This window comes from Nyctereutes procyonoides, unplaced genomic scaffold, assembly GCF_905146905.1.
Source record: "Nyctereutes procyonoides isolate TBG_1078 unplaced genomic scaffold, NYPRO_anot_genome, whole genome shotgun sequence".
Lineage (NCBI taxonomy): Eukaryota > Metazoa > Chordata > Mammalia > Carnivora > Canidae > Nyctereutes > Nyctereutes procyonoides.
This window is the reverse complement of record NW_026575146.1, coordinates 42,459,097-42,477,031: the sequence shown is the minus strand read 5'-3', so window position 1 is coordinate 42,477,031 and position 17,935 is coordinate 42,459,097. Positions and strand designations below refer to the sequence as shown.

At 45.9% G+C, this 17,935-nt stretch overlaps 1 protein-coding gene across 3 annotated transcripts in view; it reads right to left on the bottom strand.

Annotated features, from left to right (window-relative positions):
* Nucleotides 1-17,935, bottom strand: part of FRMD3 (FERM domain containing 3) — a 301,558-nt gene that overhangs the window by 57,759 nt on the left and 225,864 nt on the right. For all 3 annotated transcript variants that reach the window (XM_055311651.1, XM_055311650.1, XM_055311652.1), the window contains 2 exons: nucleotides 5,160-5,234; nucleotides 4,594-4,662 (listed from right to left, as the gene is read on the bottom strand). In XM_055311651.1, the coding sequence (XP_055167626.1) occupies nucleotides 4,594-4,662; nucleotides 5,160-5,234 (144 nt within the window). The remainder of the gene's footprint in view (nucleotides 1-4,593; nucleotides 4,663-5,159; nucleotides 5,235-17,935) is intronic.

Sequence of the window (17,935 nt, the reverse complement as noted above, 5' to 3'; positions counted from 1 at the left end):
ACCCTGAGTTCTATGATTCAGAGATGAACACTGCCTCCCAATAAGTCCAAGACTCAGATAAACCCAAAAGTGGGCACAGCTAGAGTTTCCCTAGAGCACAAAGAATCTAGGGCTCCAGGCCTGGGTGTTGGGCCCTGGGACAACTAGAGAGTAAGATTAAGCAAAATTAGAATCAAAAGGCATGTCTCCTATCCTTTCTCTACTAACTCCTGAAGACTATAGGTTACCTTTTTATATTTCTCTCCTTGTGACCTTTTTAAAGGTGCAACTGATCCTGGCTTCGTTTAAATCAAGAGCCCACCAGCACAGTTATGCTAATAATAAATATAATGCCAGAATTTGATGGTTTATATATATGACCATATTTGTCTTTCTCAGTGTACCTGTGAGACAGGCAAGAAAAATACCATATTCACAGATCAGGACATCGAGACTCAATGAAGTTATAGAACTTGACTAAAGAAAGACACTTAGAGTTGACTAACTTGACTAGAGTTGAGATCATCTGATTCTCAACAGTGCCTCCCTGAACTTTCTGCATGATTTATCCTACAGTGCCGGAGAGAGGACTCTGTTCACTATGGCTAATGTCCACTGTGTCAGGTGATCTTCTAGAAGATGTGCCAACATCCTACTCAGCTCCCACCCTGCCCTTATGCCTGGGCTCCTGATGTAACAGCTTCTCTGGCTGGAGTCCCCTCAAGCCAGGCAAGGGTCAGTGTTGTGTTTTCCAGTCTCAGGATCTATCCATCAACTGATTCTGCAAAATGCCTGACCCACTTTGTACTCAGCACAGAACAGTTTTCTAATGAAACCATCACTAGGAATTCTACTGAGGTAAAAAGGTTTTCTTTGGAAAGTGCAAGTACATTCTAAGATTGGCTTCAAAAACTGAAAGCATAATATAGAGCAACTGAAGGCTTGTGGAATTCCTGCACTAGTCCTTGCAGTGAAGCAAGTGCTGTTGGCCCATCATCAAAACTCCATCTGAAGAAGCTTTAATGAGGACACGTCTGTTAAATTCTAGCTTCCCGTTTTTGGATGAGAGTTATAACACCATCATCTCACATTCGTATGGCACTTTCTAATTTTTAAAGCACTTTATTTTAATGCCCATAACACAATCTAGAAGTTGGGCAAAGTAATATTCTGAATCTCATTTTACAGATGAGTAAATTGATGATCAGAGAAGTTCAGAGACTTACCCAAGACCACCCAGCTTGTAAGCAACACAAACTAGATTAGACTACACAGTTTATAAGCAACACAACCAAGTTCATGACTGGTGGGCAGCCCGGGTGGCTCAGCGGTTTAGCACTGCCTTCAGCCCAGGGCATGATCCTGGAGACTCAGGATTGAGTCCCACGTCAGGCTCCTTGCATGGCCTGCTTCTCCCTCTGCCTGTGTCTCTGCCTCTCCGTGTGTATGTGTGTGTCTCTCATGAATAAGTAAATAAAATCTTTAAAAAAAATTTCATGACTGGTGCTTGTTTCAGGTCCAAATGCTGCTTCTGGGTGTGTCCCAGTAGTGGCTGCTATGCCCAGGTGGCTCATGCGGTCAGCCCTGGGCTCAGTGAGCTGCAGCCTTCTGCCTCACAGCCCCTGGCATAAGTGGTTGATTCTCACCAGGTAGCCAGCCCAGGAGGACTTTGCTTAGAGACCTTGTCATCAGTAAAGATCAGTGAACTATCATGAGAATTAGTTTTTTCTCTTTTTGAAAAAAAAAAATTCCCAAGACAGTGTTCTCAATCTGTCTGTGTTGTGTCTCTCTAAATACACACACCTCAGCAAAAGTTGTATTCCATGAACTTGCTGTTCTTTGAAGAGTACACTCTCAAGTGGGAAGAAAGACAACTAACTAAAGCCTTACTATCACCATTCTAAAGGAGTGGTCATCTCTGAACACAGCAGAGAAAGGATTCATTACTATATTCTCACTTTTGACAGCCACATCAAAGAAGCCAAAATAATTCAAAAATAATTGTTTAAGGGAAAAAGTGTCCTTCCACGCAACTGGCCACTGGAAAGAAATGAGAAGTTGCTACTGGAAGGATCTATCTCCATGGCTCTAATAGCACTACTGCCTCCTAGGAGGTCAAGGTCCCCAGGGCAGCACCTTGGACAGATCTCAGGTCTTCTCAGAAAATCGCAGGCACATTGCTGTTACCTCACACCCCTGATTCATATACGCATTCAACAAATATGTACTGACCTCTACTATGTGCCCAGTGCTGTGTTAGGTGTTGGGTGATACACAGATGACCAAATAGGCACAGCTTTTCCCTCCCACAGCTTGCTTTGTATTATTACTTTAAACAAATCTTCCTTGTATTGTCAGAGATTTGAGACATACCACCACAAAGCTGAGGACCAGAGAGGTGTCCTGAGCATGTGGACTCAATAGGCTTTCATATACACATAAAAGGGGTCAGTGGAAAGGCAAGAAATACCATATGAACCAGAGTCTCAAGGGCCCATAGGTCCTTGTTTGCAGTAACATCCCTGGGGGACTTTAGAAGATTCCAGAAAAGGGAAACTATAAATTGATGCCTCATTTCCCAGCCCTTCTGGCGGTTTGGTTCTGTCCATTCCGGAAAAAGATTCTCACTATGGCCACTCTGCTCCTTTTACACCCACAGCCTGGCTCCTCAAAATGTGGTTCCTGAACCAGCATGGCCACCATCTTGGAGCTCATTAGAAATGCCAGATTCATGAATCGGGAATCTGATTTTAACAAGACCTGTAGGTGATCCCTGTCCAAGTTAAAGTTTGAGAAGCCCTTATCTAGGGATCCTTGAGTCCCATAAACTATGCAAATCTCAGTCAAAAAGAATTTTTTTCAAATTATTTCTGATCTCATTATCTATCTATATATGATAACTATGGGATTCATGGAAAATCTTACATATTGAGAATATGAGCCTCTGAAAGCATATTGTTAAAAACAGTTTCCCTCTTTGTATTTGTGCTGTCAAAAGAACTCCCCAGCATCAAGTATTTCTTTTTTCTTTTTTTAAAGATCAAATACTCGCACTTCAAATTAGAAAAATAAAACCCAAGCGGAGCCCCTGAGATGGTTCTGCCTCCCAGCTTCTAAGAGAATGCCAGAAGCTTTCTGGGTAGCAAATGCTACAAAGAAAAGAATACAGGCTTAGGTCTGCCACACACACAAAAAAATTTACAACTTGAGATAAATCATTTAACTTCTCTGAGACTCAAGTTCCCTTGTCTATAAAATAGAAGCATCAAATTAGATGATACTTAAGGTCATTTCTGGCCCAGAGTCTAGAAAAGTTCAAATGATACATTTTATCATTTCATCTTTTTCATTTCTGCCACAGAGTAACTACGATTTGTGGTAGAAGAGGGACTCTAAAGACTATATTAAAAAGAAGTAAATAACAAATAAAAGATCAGTGTCATCAGTGGGTAGGCTCTAAGACTTTCACAGTTTTGCACTAAGGTACCTCCAGACAATGTGCTCCAGCTTCTCTAGCCCTACATCTTTCTCCTGCTTCTTAATGCAGGAAAGACCACTTCTACAGACGTGCACATGACAGCTTCCACTGGGTCACCCAAACCAGGAAGGAATTATTCTCTGTAGACATCTGCATGGGATCTCGTGCCAACTGTAGTTCTGCTCCCTTGTGTGGGAGAGAAGTGTTGTCTGGATCCCCACGCCAGGCTGGTTGGGCAACATTTCCAAAAGACCCAACAACAACCCAGGGAATAAGGAAAGAAGCACCCAGTTCACTGGGTCATGCTGGAAACAGATGAGACTGGGCAAATATGAGCAAATATGAGCCTAAGGGAGACTCTGCCAAATCCAAAGGCGGGGAAGGAAGGAAAAGGTGCCAACCAGTGTGTGGCAGCCTCCTAAAAAGCATAACTTAGGATGATCTTGCCTTCAAAAAGGGAAATGTCATGATGAGAATATTCAGCTTTAGATATCTAGCATGTTTAAGGTTGAGAATATGCAATGATTTGTGCATATTGTGGTGATATAAAGTCCAACATGACGAAGGGAATATTTAATTCCTATGAACTGCATAGACTACCACATTATGAAGATGCGTACCCTTGAACTGCTAATGACTACATTCCTCATTCCCCTGAGTGACCTTTGGGAGTAAGGAGCCCCAGGAGTGATGAGCACCCCCGGCCTTCCTCCTGTGAAACAGTCTAAGAGAAGTTGGGCCAATGGGAATTGGCCACATCTGATGAGGCAGGAACAGAAGAGTGTTCTTAGACAGCAGGATGATAGCTTCAGCCAGGAGACAACACTCCTGTGCCTCACACACTGTTCATGTGACAATCCAGGCCCAAGCAAGCCAATGATTCCTCCCCACAGAGCAAGCAACTCAAAATGGAGTCAGGCTGCACTCACACTGTGACCCTGTCAAGTCTGTCCCACAGAGACTTCCAGGACAGCAAGAGCGCCGTGCCTGGAAACAGATGTGCCCAAAATGACACAGGCAGAGGCAGCTGGTGCCCTTATGCCCTTTCCCATTATAGAGGATTTGGCAAAGCAGGCGTTTAAACCCTTCCACCCATCCCAGAAGCCTCCTGGAGCCCTGGGGATGACCCCACATACCTGTGCACCTCTGGAGGCTCCCTCTGGATTTTGGAGCTGGCCTCTACCACCTCTTTGGCAACTTTACCACTGCAAAAGAAAAACACAATGTCTGTGCACAGATACTCAGAGCAGAAGGGGAGTAGTGTGTGTGTGTATTTTTTTTTAATTTCACAGTAGCCTGATCCACTCTAGAAATCTATGCCTTCTCTTCCTCCATGAGAGAAGTTACTATGGAATTTGAGGGGAGTTCATGAGTGTAAGACATGAGTGGAGTAGAAATGGAGGATCAAAGCAGGTGTACAAGCCAAAACACACTGATTTATAAGCAAAGTATTCAAAAAGTCAATGGCTGGGATGACTGGGTGGCTCAGCGGTTGAGCATCTCCTGTTGGATCAGGTCGTGATCCCAGGGTCCTGGGATAGAGTCCTGCATCAAGCTCCTCATGGGGAGCCTGCTTCTCCCTCTGCCTATGTCTCTGCCTCTCTCTGTGTGTCTCATGAATAAATAAATAAAATCTTAAAAGTAAAAGTCAGTAACAGCCCCCACCCCAACTCATTATCAAAATGGAACCACAGGTACCCACCTATATCGAAATCTACTTCCTTTAAAAAATATCTTGCTGCTTGACACAGTCTTGATCTGACTGGATTTCGCGTACCTATAAGAAGCAAAACAGAGTTGGTAGTGATATTGTAAAGTCCGAATGAGACATGCTATATAAAGTGTGATAACTGGATATTTTTGACTCTAAGAAATATATGATATTGGAGGATTGCACATGTGCACACATACCTGAAAGAGAAGTTTCACCAAAAAACAAAACAAAACAGTGTATTTCACTATATGTATACTCTGCTATCTCTTCATTTTTTTTAAAAGTAGGCTCCATGCCCAACATGGGACTTGAACTCGACCTGGAGATGGAGAGTGACATGCTCTATCTACTAAGCCACTCAGGTACTCCTCTTTTCTTTCTAAATGCTGGTGGTAGCCCACACAGTTTGGTTTCATAATCCGTTAAAGGGGTCAGACCTGCAGAAAGGACCAGGCAATACTGATGATCAAAAGGGATTCTTTCCCAATTTCCATTTGGAAGATACAGAGAAGAGTGGGGGTGACTGGGTGATGGGCACTGAGGTGGGCACTTGATGGGATAAGCACTGGGTGTTATTCTATATGTTGGCAAATTGAACACCAATAAAAAATAAATTTATATATAAAAAAAAAGATACAGAGAAGATGGATTGTGTCACAAGGTGTCAAGTTTCCAGTTGTGGGGGTCGGGGTGGTGAGGGGAATTTTCCTGCCTGAGCTGAACCAACACTGCAGTAGAAGACAGCTTCCTGGTGACACAGGTCACTCACCATGTCTCAAAGAACCCACCTACTGTGTACTGCCCAAAAGAGAGCACAAGGGCTCTTGTGGACACGGTCACTGGCTTGGATATGTTCCAGTTAGGTCACCATGACCCAGTGCCCTTTAAAAGAACCCAGGCTGGTAAATGACTAAGACACACATGGAATAAGAAGCCCAGCCAAGCACTGATTCAGCAGCTCTGAGTGTGCCCTTAACCATGAACAAAACCACAGCACTCTGAAAACAATGAGACCGTGGGCTGCATACAGGCTACACCCAGGGTGCCAAATTGCTGTGAGGCTGACAATGCCTCTTGGTCAATAACTTTAAGCCTTGTGCAACTGAACCCAACCTAGAAAGAATGGTCTCCAAGATTTCAGGACCATTTAAAATACTGGAAGTCACAAAATCTTAACAGAAAAACCACCCAGAGCAATATGCTGTATAGAATTCTGAGCAAAGATGTGCACACAGCCAGAGCTCTGGTTAGAAGTTTCCATGCCGGCAGCAATCCCCACCACTGGGCCTGGTTGAAGCCCTGGTTCATCTGTTCAGCAATTGTTAACCGAATGCCAAGCCAGCTCCACACACTGCCGCTAGGTTTAGGGAAGACACACGGCCTCTGCATTCATGGAGTGTAAGGTCTAGAAGGGAAATGGATATTAATCTAAAAACCAGACACATAAGTGAATAATTCTATATTGTGGTGGGGGGCATGAAGGAAAAGATGCAATGATTGCACGGGAGGGGGAGACTAAGCCGGCGTAGGAGCCAGGGGTCTGAGCCGAGATCCTGGGAGGGGAAGGTGTTAGCCTGGCAGGTTGTGGGCAGTGTTCTGGGCAGAAGGCTCAGCAGGCATAAAGCCCAGAGAGTTTAAGCACTGGAGGAACCTTTTTAGTATCTGATGTGCATCTCCCCACGTTATTATTATTATTGTCATTACAAGCCCCAACACATACATTTTCTCCCTCATTTAGCAGGACCTGACCTTGAGCTATGCTAGTTAAGGATTTTGGCCTTTTCCTCAGAACAATGGAAAGCCAGAGGAACGCTCTTTTGCAAAGAAGCCCCTTCTCCCCTTCCACCTCTGCAAAGGGCCTGAGACAACAGAGAAGGGCACTGGGGACAGAAAAAGCACAGGGAGAATGAGACAGGAGGGGAGGGGGGTAACCTGGGGAGGGAGGTACAGCCTATGAGATCCCACCCAGGGGGCTCCTGACACCTGGTACACGCAGTGCGGGCTGCTGGCCAGAGCTGGGCTGTGGATCCACACGCAGTCAAGAGGATAAAAATCCCCAGCAAGCTGTGCTAACATGGGACAGAGTCCCAGGGGGCCCTCCTCCTCCAGCGAGGACACACATGCCCGGGGTGCACCTGCCCCCGCCACCACCACCCCAGCCCCAGGGAGCCGTGAACCCAACACGTTGTTATCTACGTTTCTCAGGGAGCCTGAGAAAAGGGCCGGCTTCATCTCCTTCCCATCTTCTTGGCAGGGTGGTTGCTCCCAAGCCTCAGAGGTAGGCGACAGGGACCTTTAAAGAGCTTCTGCTTTTCTCAGTGTTTGTTATTACTGTTCTGGGGCAAGGTAGTCTGCTAAAAAGACAAAGAGCCTTAATTGGAGTTTTTAACCCATGAAAGTAATGTTACATTGTACCAACTATACTTCAATAAAAACATTAATTAAAAAAGAAAAAGAGCCTGAATTGGCGTTTCCAAAGGCAACTCTGTGCCCAGCTTATAGAAGATACCAAAAGCATAAAATGGTGAGGTTAGCCCAGCTGCTGGAGGGAGCCCCTTGTGGGGAGAGGGAGCGGCTCTGCTCTTCAAGGGTTCAGCCCCAGCTCTGCTCCTCCAGGGCCTCAGAGGAGGCCGCTGCCTGTCCCACAGAGCAGCCTCTTGGTGGGAGGCTCTCAACTGTGCTGCATCTACACAAACCCTCAGAGGACATGTTTCGCAGAAAATGTGAACAGCCTGCCTGCTCAGGACGTGAGGAGTAGAAACGTCATTAGCTTCTTTCAGGCAGCTGATGAGTGCTTGTGTCATATCCTTTGCTCAGAGACACTCCCCAGGGCCTTACCAACTCCCCACCCTTCCAAGCGTGCAGGTAGATGCCCAATCGCGTTGGGGTTGGGAGCTTCAAATAAATTTGAACAGGGAGGGGGTATATACCAGGGGGGTTATTCCTTGAGAGCCTGAACAACAGAAACCCCCAAGAAATGGGAAGCATGGGAGGATGGAGGGAGATGGTCAGGGGAACAGAAAGGTGGCCACGTGATAGGACACGCCTCCAGCTGTTCCCAAACTTGGCTGTATGCCAGCAGCACCTGGAATAAGGGTTAGAATGCCAGTGCTTAGGCTTGGTCACTAGAGATTCTCATTCAGCAGGTCTATAGTGAGACCAGGAGTTTGTTTTTTTATCAAACACCCTGATGTCATTCCAACCTCTGAGTCCCCAGATTCTCCTTGAATGACCCAAGAGGGGGTGTTTTACCTGGAAGAGCAGAGGCCCAAGGATCCTACCCGCTTTTGATCCTGCAACCTTGGGCAAGTTATACAGCTTTTCTAAGCCTTAATTTCTCCATGATTTTTTTAAGGGGGGGAAGGTATGACAATACTTAATTACAATAGTATTCTGAGGAGAGTTAAATGAGATCAAATCATTTGATAGCACCTATTCATTGTTTAAGTTTCCCTCCCTTCCTAATATCACTCTCAAAACCTCTCCATTGACTTCTCACTATTCAGCCACCTAAGCCAGTCCTCTAGGCCATGAAGATTCTGGGGGAACTGTTTCAAACCCTCTGCAGCCAGTAAGAGACCCTTTATGCTCTAAGGGTACCTGAGTGGCTCAGCAGTTGAACATCTGCCTTTGGCTCAGGGCTTGATCCCAGGGTCCTGAGATCGAGTCTTGCATCAGGCTCCTTACAGGGAGCCTGCTTCTCCCTCTGCCTCTCTCTCTCTCTCTCTCTCTCTCTCTCTCTCCCACAAATAAATAAAATCTTAAAAAAAAAAACCCAACTAGCTGATAAGCACTGATGCTCAGTTCACCAGGCTCTCACATCAACAATGAGCCCAGAGCAAAAGTCTGCCCACTGCAGGCAAGAATGCACAACCTAGCTAAAAAGCAATTCTCTCTCCTCCAGCCTTCTTCCTCACCCACCCTCTCCCCACTGCCACCTCCAACTCCCCATCACAATCCCAGCACAGAACCTACAGAAGACTGTTCTCAAACCTCTGACCTCACAGAGAAATCCACAAGCTCCCCCATTTACCAACACCTGGCTTGACAGCAACTGTGTATCCACATGGTGGCCTTGCCACAGCTCCCCACCACCCCTACCCCAGAACTGCCAGGGCAGCCACTGGACCCAGAGACCTCCTCCCCCCGCATTAGGGAGCTCTGCCCAGTCCTGAGGCTGAAGCTGTGTTTTGAATGTGGTAACATGTGTACAATGTGCAGTGCATGCAGATGGTGCCTGGGATGTGCAAAGTGCTCAGTCAGGAACAGCATCCTGAGATACACACACAGCCCAGCCCTGCACCAGCACACCGCCCCTCGCCCCTGCCTCTGACCTCTCCCCTGAGAGGAGCACCTGCTACTATACATGCTGGGGATGGAGGTCAGGCTAGGTGCTGGGGAGATCCTGGATGGTGCGCTAAGAATTCACTTCTAGAATTAACAATATAATTTCCCATTTTATCACGGGTACAGCTTCTGGAGTAACCACAGGAGTAAAAACATATGTTATTACTGAGCACCTACTATGGGCCATATGCCATCCAAAGCATCTCAAACATATTAGTTTATCCTCACAGCACCCTCCTAGGAGGAAGCAATCCACCTTTTTATGAGAGGAAACTGAGGCACAGAGGGGTTAAGTCACTTAATGGCAATACAATAGAAGCTGGAGGAACTTGATTGCAAATCCATGTCTGTCTGTATTTTTTAAATAACGTATTAGGGATCCCTGGGTGGCGCAGCGGTTTAGCGCCTGCCTTTGGCCCAGGGCGCGATCCTGGAGACCCGGGATCGAATCCCATGTCGGGCTCCCGGTGCATGGAGCCTGCTTCTCCCTCTGCCTATGTCTCTGCCTCTCTCTCTCTCTCTCCCTCTCTCTCTCTCTCTCTCTCTCTATCATAAATAAATAAAAAAAAAATTTTAAATAAAAATAAAAAATAAAATAACGTGTTAGCCATGCAGGTTCTCAGACTTCAAAGAGCATCAGATTCACATGGCACGCTTCTCAAAACACAAGTTTCTGGTTCAGTGAGGCTGGGGTGAAGCCCAGGAATCTGCATCTCCAGCAAGTTCCCAGGAGATGCTGATGCTGATTTACAGCCCCTACTTTGAGAATCATTGGATTAGAGCATTTAACCCTAGCCTGCACATTAGCACCACATGGAGTCAAGCAGACTCCTTGCTGAGTGTGGAGGGTGATTTGGGGTCAGTCCCACAACCCATGAGATCATGATTTGAGCCGAAATCAAGAGCCTAATGCTTAACTGACTGAGCTCCCCCAGCACCCCTGAGGTCCATATTTCTAATAAGGTCCCTGGTGAAGCTGCGCTGCAGGCCCATGGACCACACTTTGAGTACTAATGTTCTAAAGCAGTGCTTCCCAGCACTGACTGCACATTAGGACCACCTGGGGGAGCTTTAAAAAAAAAAAAAAAAACAACACCAAGCTGTGAACATTACACTAAGTGGAAAGAAGCCAGACATAAAAGGCCACGTATTGTACGATTCTATTTGTGTGAAATGTCCAGAATAGAGAAATCTAAGAGACAGACAGCAGATTGGCGCTTGTCTAGCCTTGGGAGTGGACGAGATGAGGAGGGTAATGGGAGGTTGGTTTTTCCTGGGGCAATGAAAATGATTTCTCATTTAAAAAAATTTGTGAATTGGAAAAGATTTATTTCTACCAATATCTAGATCCCTCGTCCCAGATTCTGATTTTTTTAAATAACAAATTGATTGAGATATAACCCACATACCATGGGGTTCACCCTTTTAGACTGCACACTTCAGTGGTCTTTAATATAATTCACAAATTTTTTTAAATGAGAAATCATTTTCATTGCCCCAGGAAAAACCAACCTCCCATTACCCTCCTCATCTCGTCCACTCCCAAGGCTAGACAAGCGCCAATCTGCTGTCTGTCTCTTAGATTTCTCTATTCTGGACATTTCACACAAATAGAATCGTACAATACGTGGCCTTTTATGTCTGGCTTCTTTCCACTTAGTGTAATGTTCACAGCTTGGTGTTGTTTTTTTTTTTTTTTTTTAAAGCTCCCCCAGGTGGTCCTAATGTGCAGTCAGTGCTGGGAAGCACTGCTTTAGAACATTAGTACTCAAAGTGTGGTCCATGGGCCTGCAGCGCAGCTTCACCAGGGACCTTATTAGAAATATGGACCTCAGGGGTGCTGGGGGAGCTCAGTCAGTTAAGCATTAGGCTCTTGATTTCGGCTCAAATCATGATCTCATGGGTTGTGGGACTGACCCCAAATCACCCTCCACACTCAGCAAGGAGTCTGCTTGAGATCTTCTCCTTCTCCCTCTGCTCATCCCCCTCCTGTCTCTCTCTTTCTCTCAAATATATAAATCTTTAAAAGAAGAAGAAAAAGAAGGAGGAGGAGGAGGACAAGGAGGAAGGAGGGAGGAGGAGGAGGAGAAGAAATATGAACTTTGATGCCTCACTTGGATCTACTGAATCAGAATCCACATTCTTACAGGATTTCCACATAAGTCATGTGCTCAATAAAGTGTGAGAGGCTCTGATATAGGGAGTTCTCAGGATCCTTACCTACCAAGTGTTCTGTTTCTCTGACAAAACGCATACCAAACTCTGGGTAAGAAACTTCTTAGGGACTGCCTTTATGCCCTACAAACAATCGTGGACAAAGTTGAGGACTAAGAGTATCATTTGAGCCTGTACAGTGTCCCCAGTGCCTAGCACAGTGCATGGCATAAAGCAGGTGTGTGTGACAGACTCACTGAATGGAAACTCCCTGAGCCACTGAAATCTTCAGTGAATCTGTGTGCTTTCAGGGAACCAGGACCCTGGGGGTGGCAGCACCTAGAAAACACATGGCATAAAGGCATCTCTGAAATGGTGACTGTCTACCAGAGTTTTGGACTCCATTCCCAGGCAGCAGATCTCAGAGCCAGGGTTTTCAAATCGGATCGGTGGCCCCAGGCCAGCCAGCAACTAGCAGCACATTCATATCTTAAAAGCACACGAGGGAATTCTTAGACTTGGGCTACCAGGCCTGCCTGTTCCTAAGACAGGTGAAGTAGAAAAAGAGGGAGCAAATCACACCCAACCCAAGAAACAAAATCCGGACCTTGCTCTGCCAGCTGAAACCATTACAATGCAGTACCAGTTCAACAGAGCTAGAAACAGGCACTTGCCCTTGAACTTAACAGAATCAGAACCCATCAGAGTCAAAGGGACAGGGCTCTGGAACCAACTGGCACTCAAAACCCTTTTGTCATTACTGGAGGGGGTAGTGGTCATGGTCACTGCTGCAGCCACCGTTCATCGACGGTCACTGGGACAACTAATCACTGCCCTGCAGGTACTACTGATCACCTTTTACAGATGAAAAACAAAATTGGGGCTCAGAGTGTAAGGGCTTTGTTCCAGACCACAGTACTAGTGACAGTCAAGACTCTAAGCCAAGCCTTTCACTTCCAAGGCCCATGCTCATTAACACTAGGAGAAGGCTGAAGCCAGGTTTGTCCAAGGTCATATAGTCTGGTCAGAACAGGTGACATCTTTCCTTCTCCATAAGGAACAGAGATGATTATGGAACAATAAAGAAACAAAAGTTTCCAAGAAAACTCAGATCAGTACAAATATTAGGGATTAGATGTCTTCATGAGAAGATGGGGTAGCCTGACCTAAGCAAAGCAGAACCACAAGGACTTGGTCACCTCTGTACAAGAACCTCAATGGAACCTCAATGGAACCTCAATGTATGATGGTTCCATTTATGGTATTTTAACTTAGGATGGGTTTATCAGGGTCTGGCCCCATGGTTAAGTCAAGTAAGTCAAGGAAAATCTGTACACAAAATTTGTGCTGACCACCAAACCACCAGGTCTTCAGAAGCAGCCACAGAAGACTGAGAGGGATTCCTCTGATATGCGTAGTTGGCCCATCTAATGACAGAATTACCACACTGACCTCTTTACTAGCTGCCAGTTAATGCGTATACCCTAAAATGTGCAAAACAAATTCCCCAGTCTGCAGGTTTTTCTCCTTCTTTCCCTCCTTTCAATTGTTTTGTTTGGTTTTTTTTTTTGTATATTTTTTATTGGTGTTCGATTTGCCAACATATAGTATAACACCCAGTGCTCATCCCATCAAGTGTCCCCCTCAGTGCCTGTCACCCAGTCACCCCATTCCCCCTCCCACCTCCCCTTCCACTACCCCTTGTTCATTTCGCAGAGTTCGGAGTCTCTCATGTTTTGTCACCCTCTCTGATTTTTCCCACTCATTTTCTCTCCTTTCCCCTATAATCCCTTTCACTATTTTTTATATTCCTCATATAAGTGAAGCCATATAATGATTGTCCTTCTAATTGTCCTTGTCCTAATTGACTTACTTCACTCAGCATAATACTCTCCAGTTCCATCCATGTCGAAGCAAATGGTGGGTATTTGTCCTTTTTAATGGCTGAGTAATAGCACTACAGGGGATTTACCCCAAAGATACGGATGCAGTGAAAAGCTGAAACACCTGCACCCCAATGTTCATAGCACCATGTTCACAATAGCCAAACTGTGGGAGGAGCCTCAGTGTCCATCGAAAGATGAATGGATAAAGAAGATGTGGTATGTATATATATACACAATGGAATATTACTCAATTCTGTTTTTGTCTTTGATTCCATCAATTCATAACTCCCTCACACATGATAAAACAATGTGTGTGCAAAAGAACTAATTTATGTCCTAAATCATTCTTTGATAGAGATCCTATGATTTCACCTAAAGGATCTTCAAAACTGTGCTAAACTCCTCCCCAGAAAGGCTTATTGAGAAGCCTCTAAAAGGTCTATCCACTGGGTGTTCTCTTCTACTTTGGCCCCTTCCACTGCCTGTGGTCAGCAACCATCAACCACACCCTTCGCTCCTCTGCTGCCTGTTTCATGATGGCTGAACCCTCTGTGTCTGGCCCCTCATCTCCTCCCTGTCTACTTCATGTACCCTCTACTCCAGCATGCGTAGCTGCTCATCTTCCTCAGTGTCTTCCATCTTTCTGCCTTGGTCTCTTACCAAGAATGTCCTTTCCTCATCTGAAAAAGACTTTCACCTCCTGGCTCCCCTGGCAGCAAGACTCGCCCCTCCTCTGGGGTGCCCTCCAGCATTTTATTTATACTTCCCTTTTGGTTCCCTTTGAAACACAAATCTCGAGGATAGGAATCATTTCCTCGTCAATTGATCCTCATCAATTGATCCACGAAATATTTTTTGAAATATTTTTACCTGGGGTCTTTGGCAAACACAAAGATAAACAGAGCCTAGTTCCTACCATCAGAGAGATCTGATCTAGTATAAATATGTACATAAAAATCTACAGTGAAATAGGTCATGATCCATCTTGTTTTGCTTTGTTTCTAAAACTCCATCTACCAGCTCGATCATTTGTGAGAAAATATTCATTCAAAATGACTAACTACATGAGTCTAAATTATCCCCTGACAGGAACCAGATGATTTCATTAAAGGAGGAACTTAAGACTTCCAAAAGCTTAAGCTCCAAAAATAGTTTGTCCGTTCCTCAGAAAAATAAGTATAGAGTTACCCGATGATCCAAAAACTTCACTCCTAGGTATAAACCTAATAGAACTGTCCACAGAAAAACTTTGCTATGAATATTCATAGCAGCATTATTCATAATAGCTAAAATGAGGGAAGAACCCAAATGTCCATCGGCTGGTGAATGGATAAACAAAATGTGGTATAGCCAAACAATAGATTATTATTCAGTCATGGAAAGAAATGAAGTTCTGATGCCTGTTACTACATGATAAACCTTGAAAACATTACCTTCAGTGAAAGAAGCCAGGCACAAAAGGCCACAGAGTTCACAACTCTGTTTATATAAAATATCCAGAAGGGGTGAATCCATAAACATGGAAAGTAAACCAGTAGTTGCCAAGGTCTGGGGAGAGGGGGAATGAGGAGTGACTATTAATGGATGCAAGGTTTCTTTTGGCAGGGATAAAAATGTTCTGGAATCTGACAGTGGTGATAGTTGCATGACTTTGTGAATTACACTTAAAACTACTGAGTATATACTTTAAAATGGTGACTATTATGGTATATGATCTCAATTTTTCAAATAATTAAGAACAGCAGCAAGCTGTTCTGTTATGTATGCACAGGCCTCCACTAGAGACAGAGCATCAGACCATCTACATCTTCGTCTCTCAGCTCTTGTGGGTGTGAACAGGCCTGGACATGATTTCAGAGGCAATCAGTTGCCCTTATGTACCAGTTCCCAAACACCTCACGGGACCTACTGGTGGCTTGAGGCGAAGATGGTTGCAGGAAGGTCTTTTGATACACAGCATTTTGGAGGTCATCTCATCTAACGGCTTTCAAACTATGCCCCTGATAGGATCTTCCAGGACTGAGGGTTCTCCCAGGACATGGGATTCTCAATGCTAAGATTAGGGAAGCCTGGGCAAATGCAGACAACTTGTCACTCGAGCTCCTGAGAAGCAGTGAACAGCAGGTGAAGGGTCTCCAGTCTCCAATCCCAACTCTGGTCCCCAACAACCATAGTTCCTCTATTTTTATCTTTTTTTCAGTTTGAGAAAAGAGTTCTGTGGTTAAAAAAGGATTTGAAAAAGATTGTCCAAGCATTCATTCTTCTGATCCTTGTCAGTCAAAGCCAGAGAGGTTCAGAGAGTCAGCATTTTCAGAGACATGAGTCTAATGAGCAAGGCAGAAATCAGGGCAGCGGGGCAGGGGGAGACCAAGCAAAGGTTGCCTGAATGAGCACCAGGGGCCAGTTGATACCCTGGGCAGGGCTGACCTGGGCTCCTGACTGCATCCCTCACCACCACTCTTCCAAATCAACAAGTGTGTCTCAAAGAGGAGAAGCTGGAATTCAGTGGGAAGATCCTAAATTTGAAGCTCTTTAGAAACCTGAGAGCTGGGCACCTGGGTGGCTCAGTGATTGAGCATCTGCCTTTGGCTCATGTCATGATCCTGGGGTCCTGGGATCCAGTCCCTCATTGGGCTCCCCGCAGGGAGCCTGCTTCTCCCTCTGCCTATGTCTCTGCCTTTCTCTCTGTGTCTCACATGAATGAACGAATGATGAATGAATGAATGAATGAATAAATAAATAAAATCTTAAAGAAGAAAGAAAGAAACAAACAAATAAACCTGAGAGCTTTATGGATGGTTTCTGAAGTCCTGTCCAGTACTGACTTGCCAAGATCCTAGATTCCACCCACAAACTTTTGGCTCTCATCTCTGTATGCTGCAGGCTTCTTTACTATAAACACCTGTGGCTCTCTGCCAAAGCTTGATTTCTCTGGTTGTGAGAGCACATTCAGCCCACACTCCGAGTAAGCCAGAGAGTATTACTCTGCCCTCTGAAATGGTCTTCAACTAAAATGAATGGAGAAGGGAGGGGCAAGATGGCGGAGGAGTAGGGTCCCCAAATCACCTGTCCCCAACAAATTACCTAGATAACCTTCAAACCATCCTGAAAATCTACGAATTCGGCCTGAGATTTAAAGAGAGACCAGCTGGAATGCTACAGTGAGAGGAGTTCACGCTTCTATCAAGGTAGGAAGACGGGGAAAAGAAATAAAGAAACAAAAGGCCTCCGAGGGGGAGGGGCCCCGGAGGAGCCGGGCTGAGGCCGGGGCGAGTGTCCCCAGGACAGGAAAGCCCCGTCCCGGAGGAGCAGGAGCTGCACCAACCTTCCCGGGCGGGCGGAAAGGGGCTCGCAGGGAGTTGGAGCAGGACCCAGGAGGGCGGGGATGCCCTCGGGCTCCCGGGGACACTAACAGGCACCTGCGAGCGCAGGAGAGTGCTCCGAGCTCCCTAAGGGCTGCAGCACGCACCGGAGCAGTTCGGAGGGGCTCGGGAGCGGCTCCAGGGAGGGAGCTGCGGGGCGGGAGCGCAAATCCAACAACACAGGCCCGGGAGCACAGGGCGCCGGGACACAGCCCAGGATCCGGCCTCCCCCCGGGACAGGCAGAGGCCGGGAGGGCCCAGGACAGCAAGGACGCTCCTGCCCCGAGCTGAGCAGATCAGCGGCCCCGCCCCGGAGCCTCCAGGCCCTGCGGACGGAGAGCCGAGAGCCCCGAGCCCCGTAGTTCCTGCGGAGACTGAATCCAGGCTTCCAGAGTTGCCATAGCAACTGCCGCTGATCCTCCTGAGACCTCACGGGTAAACAACCCCCGCTGAGCCCTGCAGCAGGCAGGGGCAGAGCAGCTCCCCCAAGTGCTAACACCTGAAAATCAGCGCAACAGGCCCCTCCCCCAGAAGACCAGCTGGACGGACCAGTTCCAGGGGAAGTCAAGGGACTTAAACTCTACAGAAATACTCCCCCGTGTTTTTTTTTTTCTTTTCTTTTTTCTTTTCTTTTTGATTTCTGATTGCTTCCCCCACCCCCTTTTTTTTTTCACCTTTCTTTCTTTTTCTTTCCCTTTTTCTTCTCTTCTTTCCTTTTTCTTTTCTTTTTCTTTTTTCTTTTTCTCTTTTCTTTCCTTCTCTCTCTTTCTCTCATTCTCCCAATACAACTTGTTTTTGGCCACTCCGCACTGAGCAAAATGACTAGAAGGAAAACCTCACCTCAAAAGAAAGAATCAGAAACAGCCCTCTCTCCCACAGAGCTACAAAATCTGGATTACAATTCAATGTCAGAAAGCCAATTCAGAAGCACTATTATACAGCTACTGGTGGCTCTAGAAAAAAGCATTAAGGACTCACGAGACTTCATGACTGCAGAATTTAGATCCAATCAGGC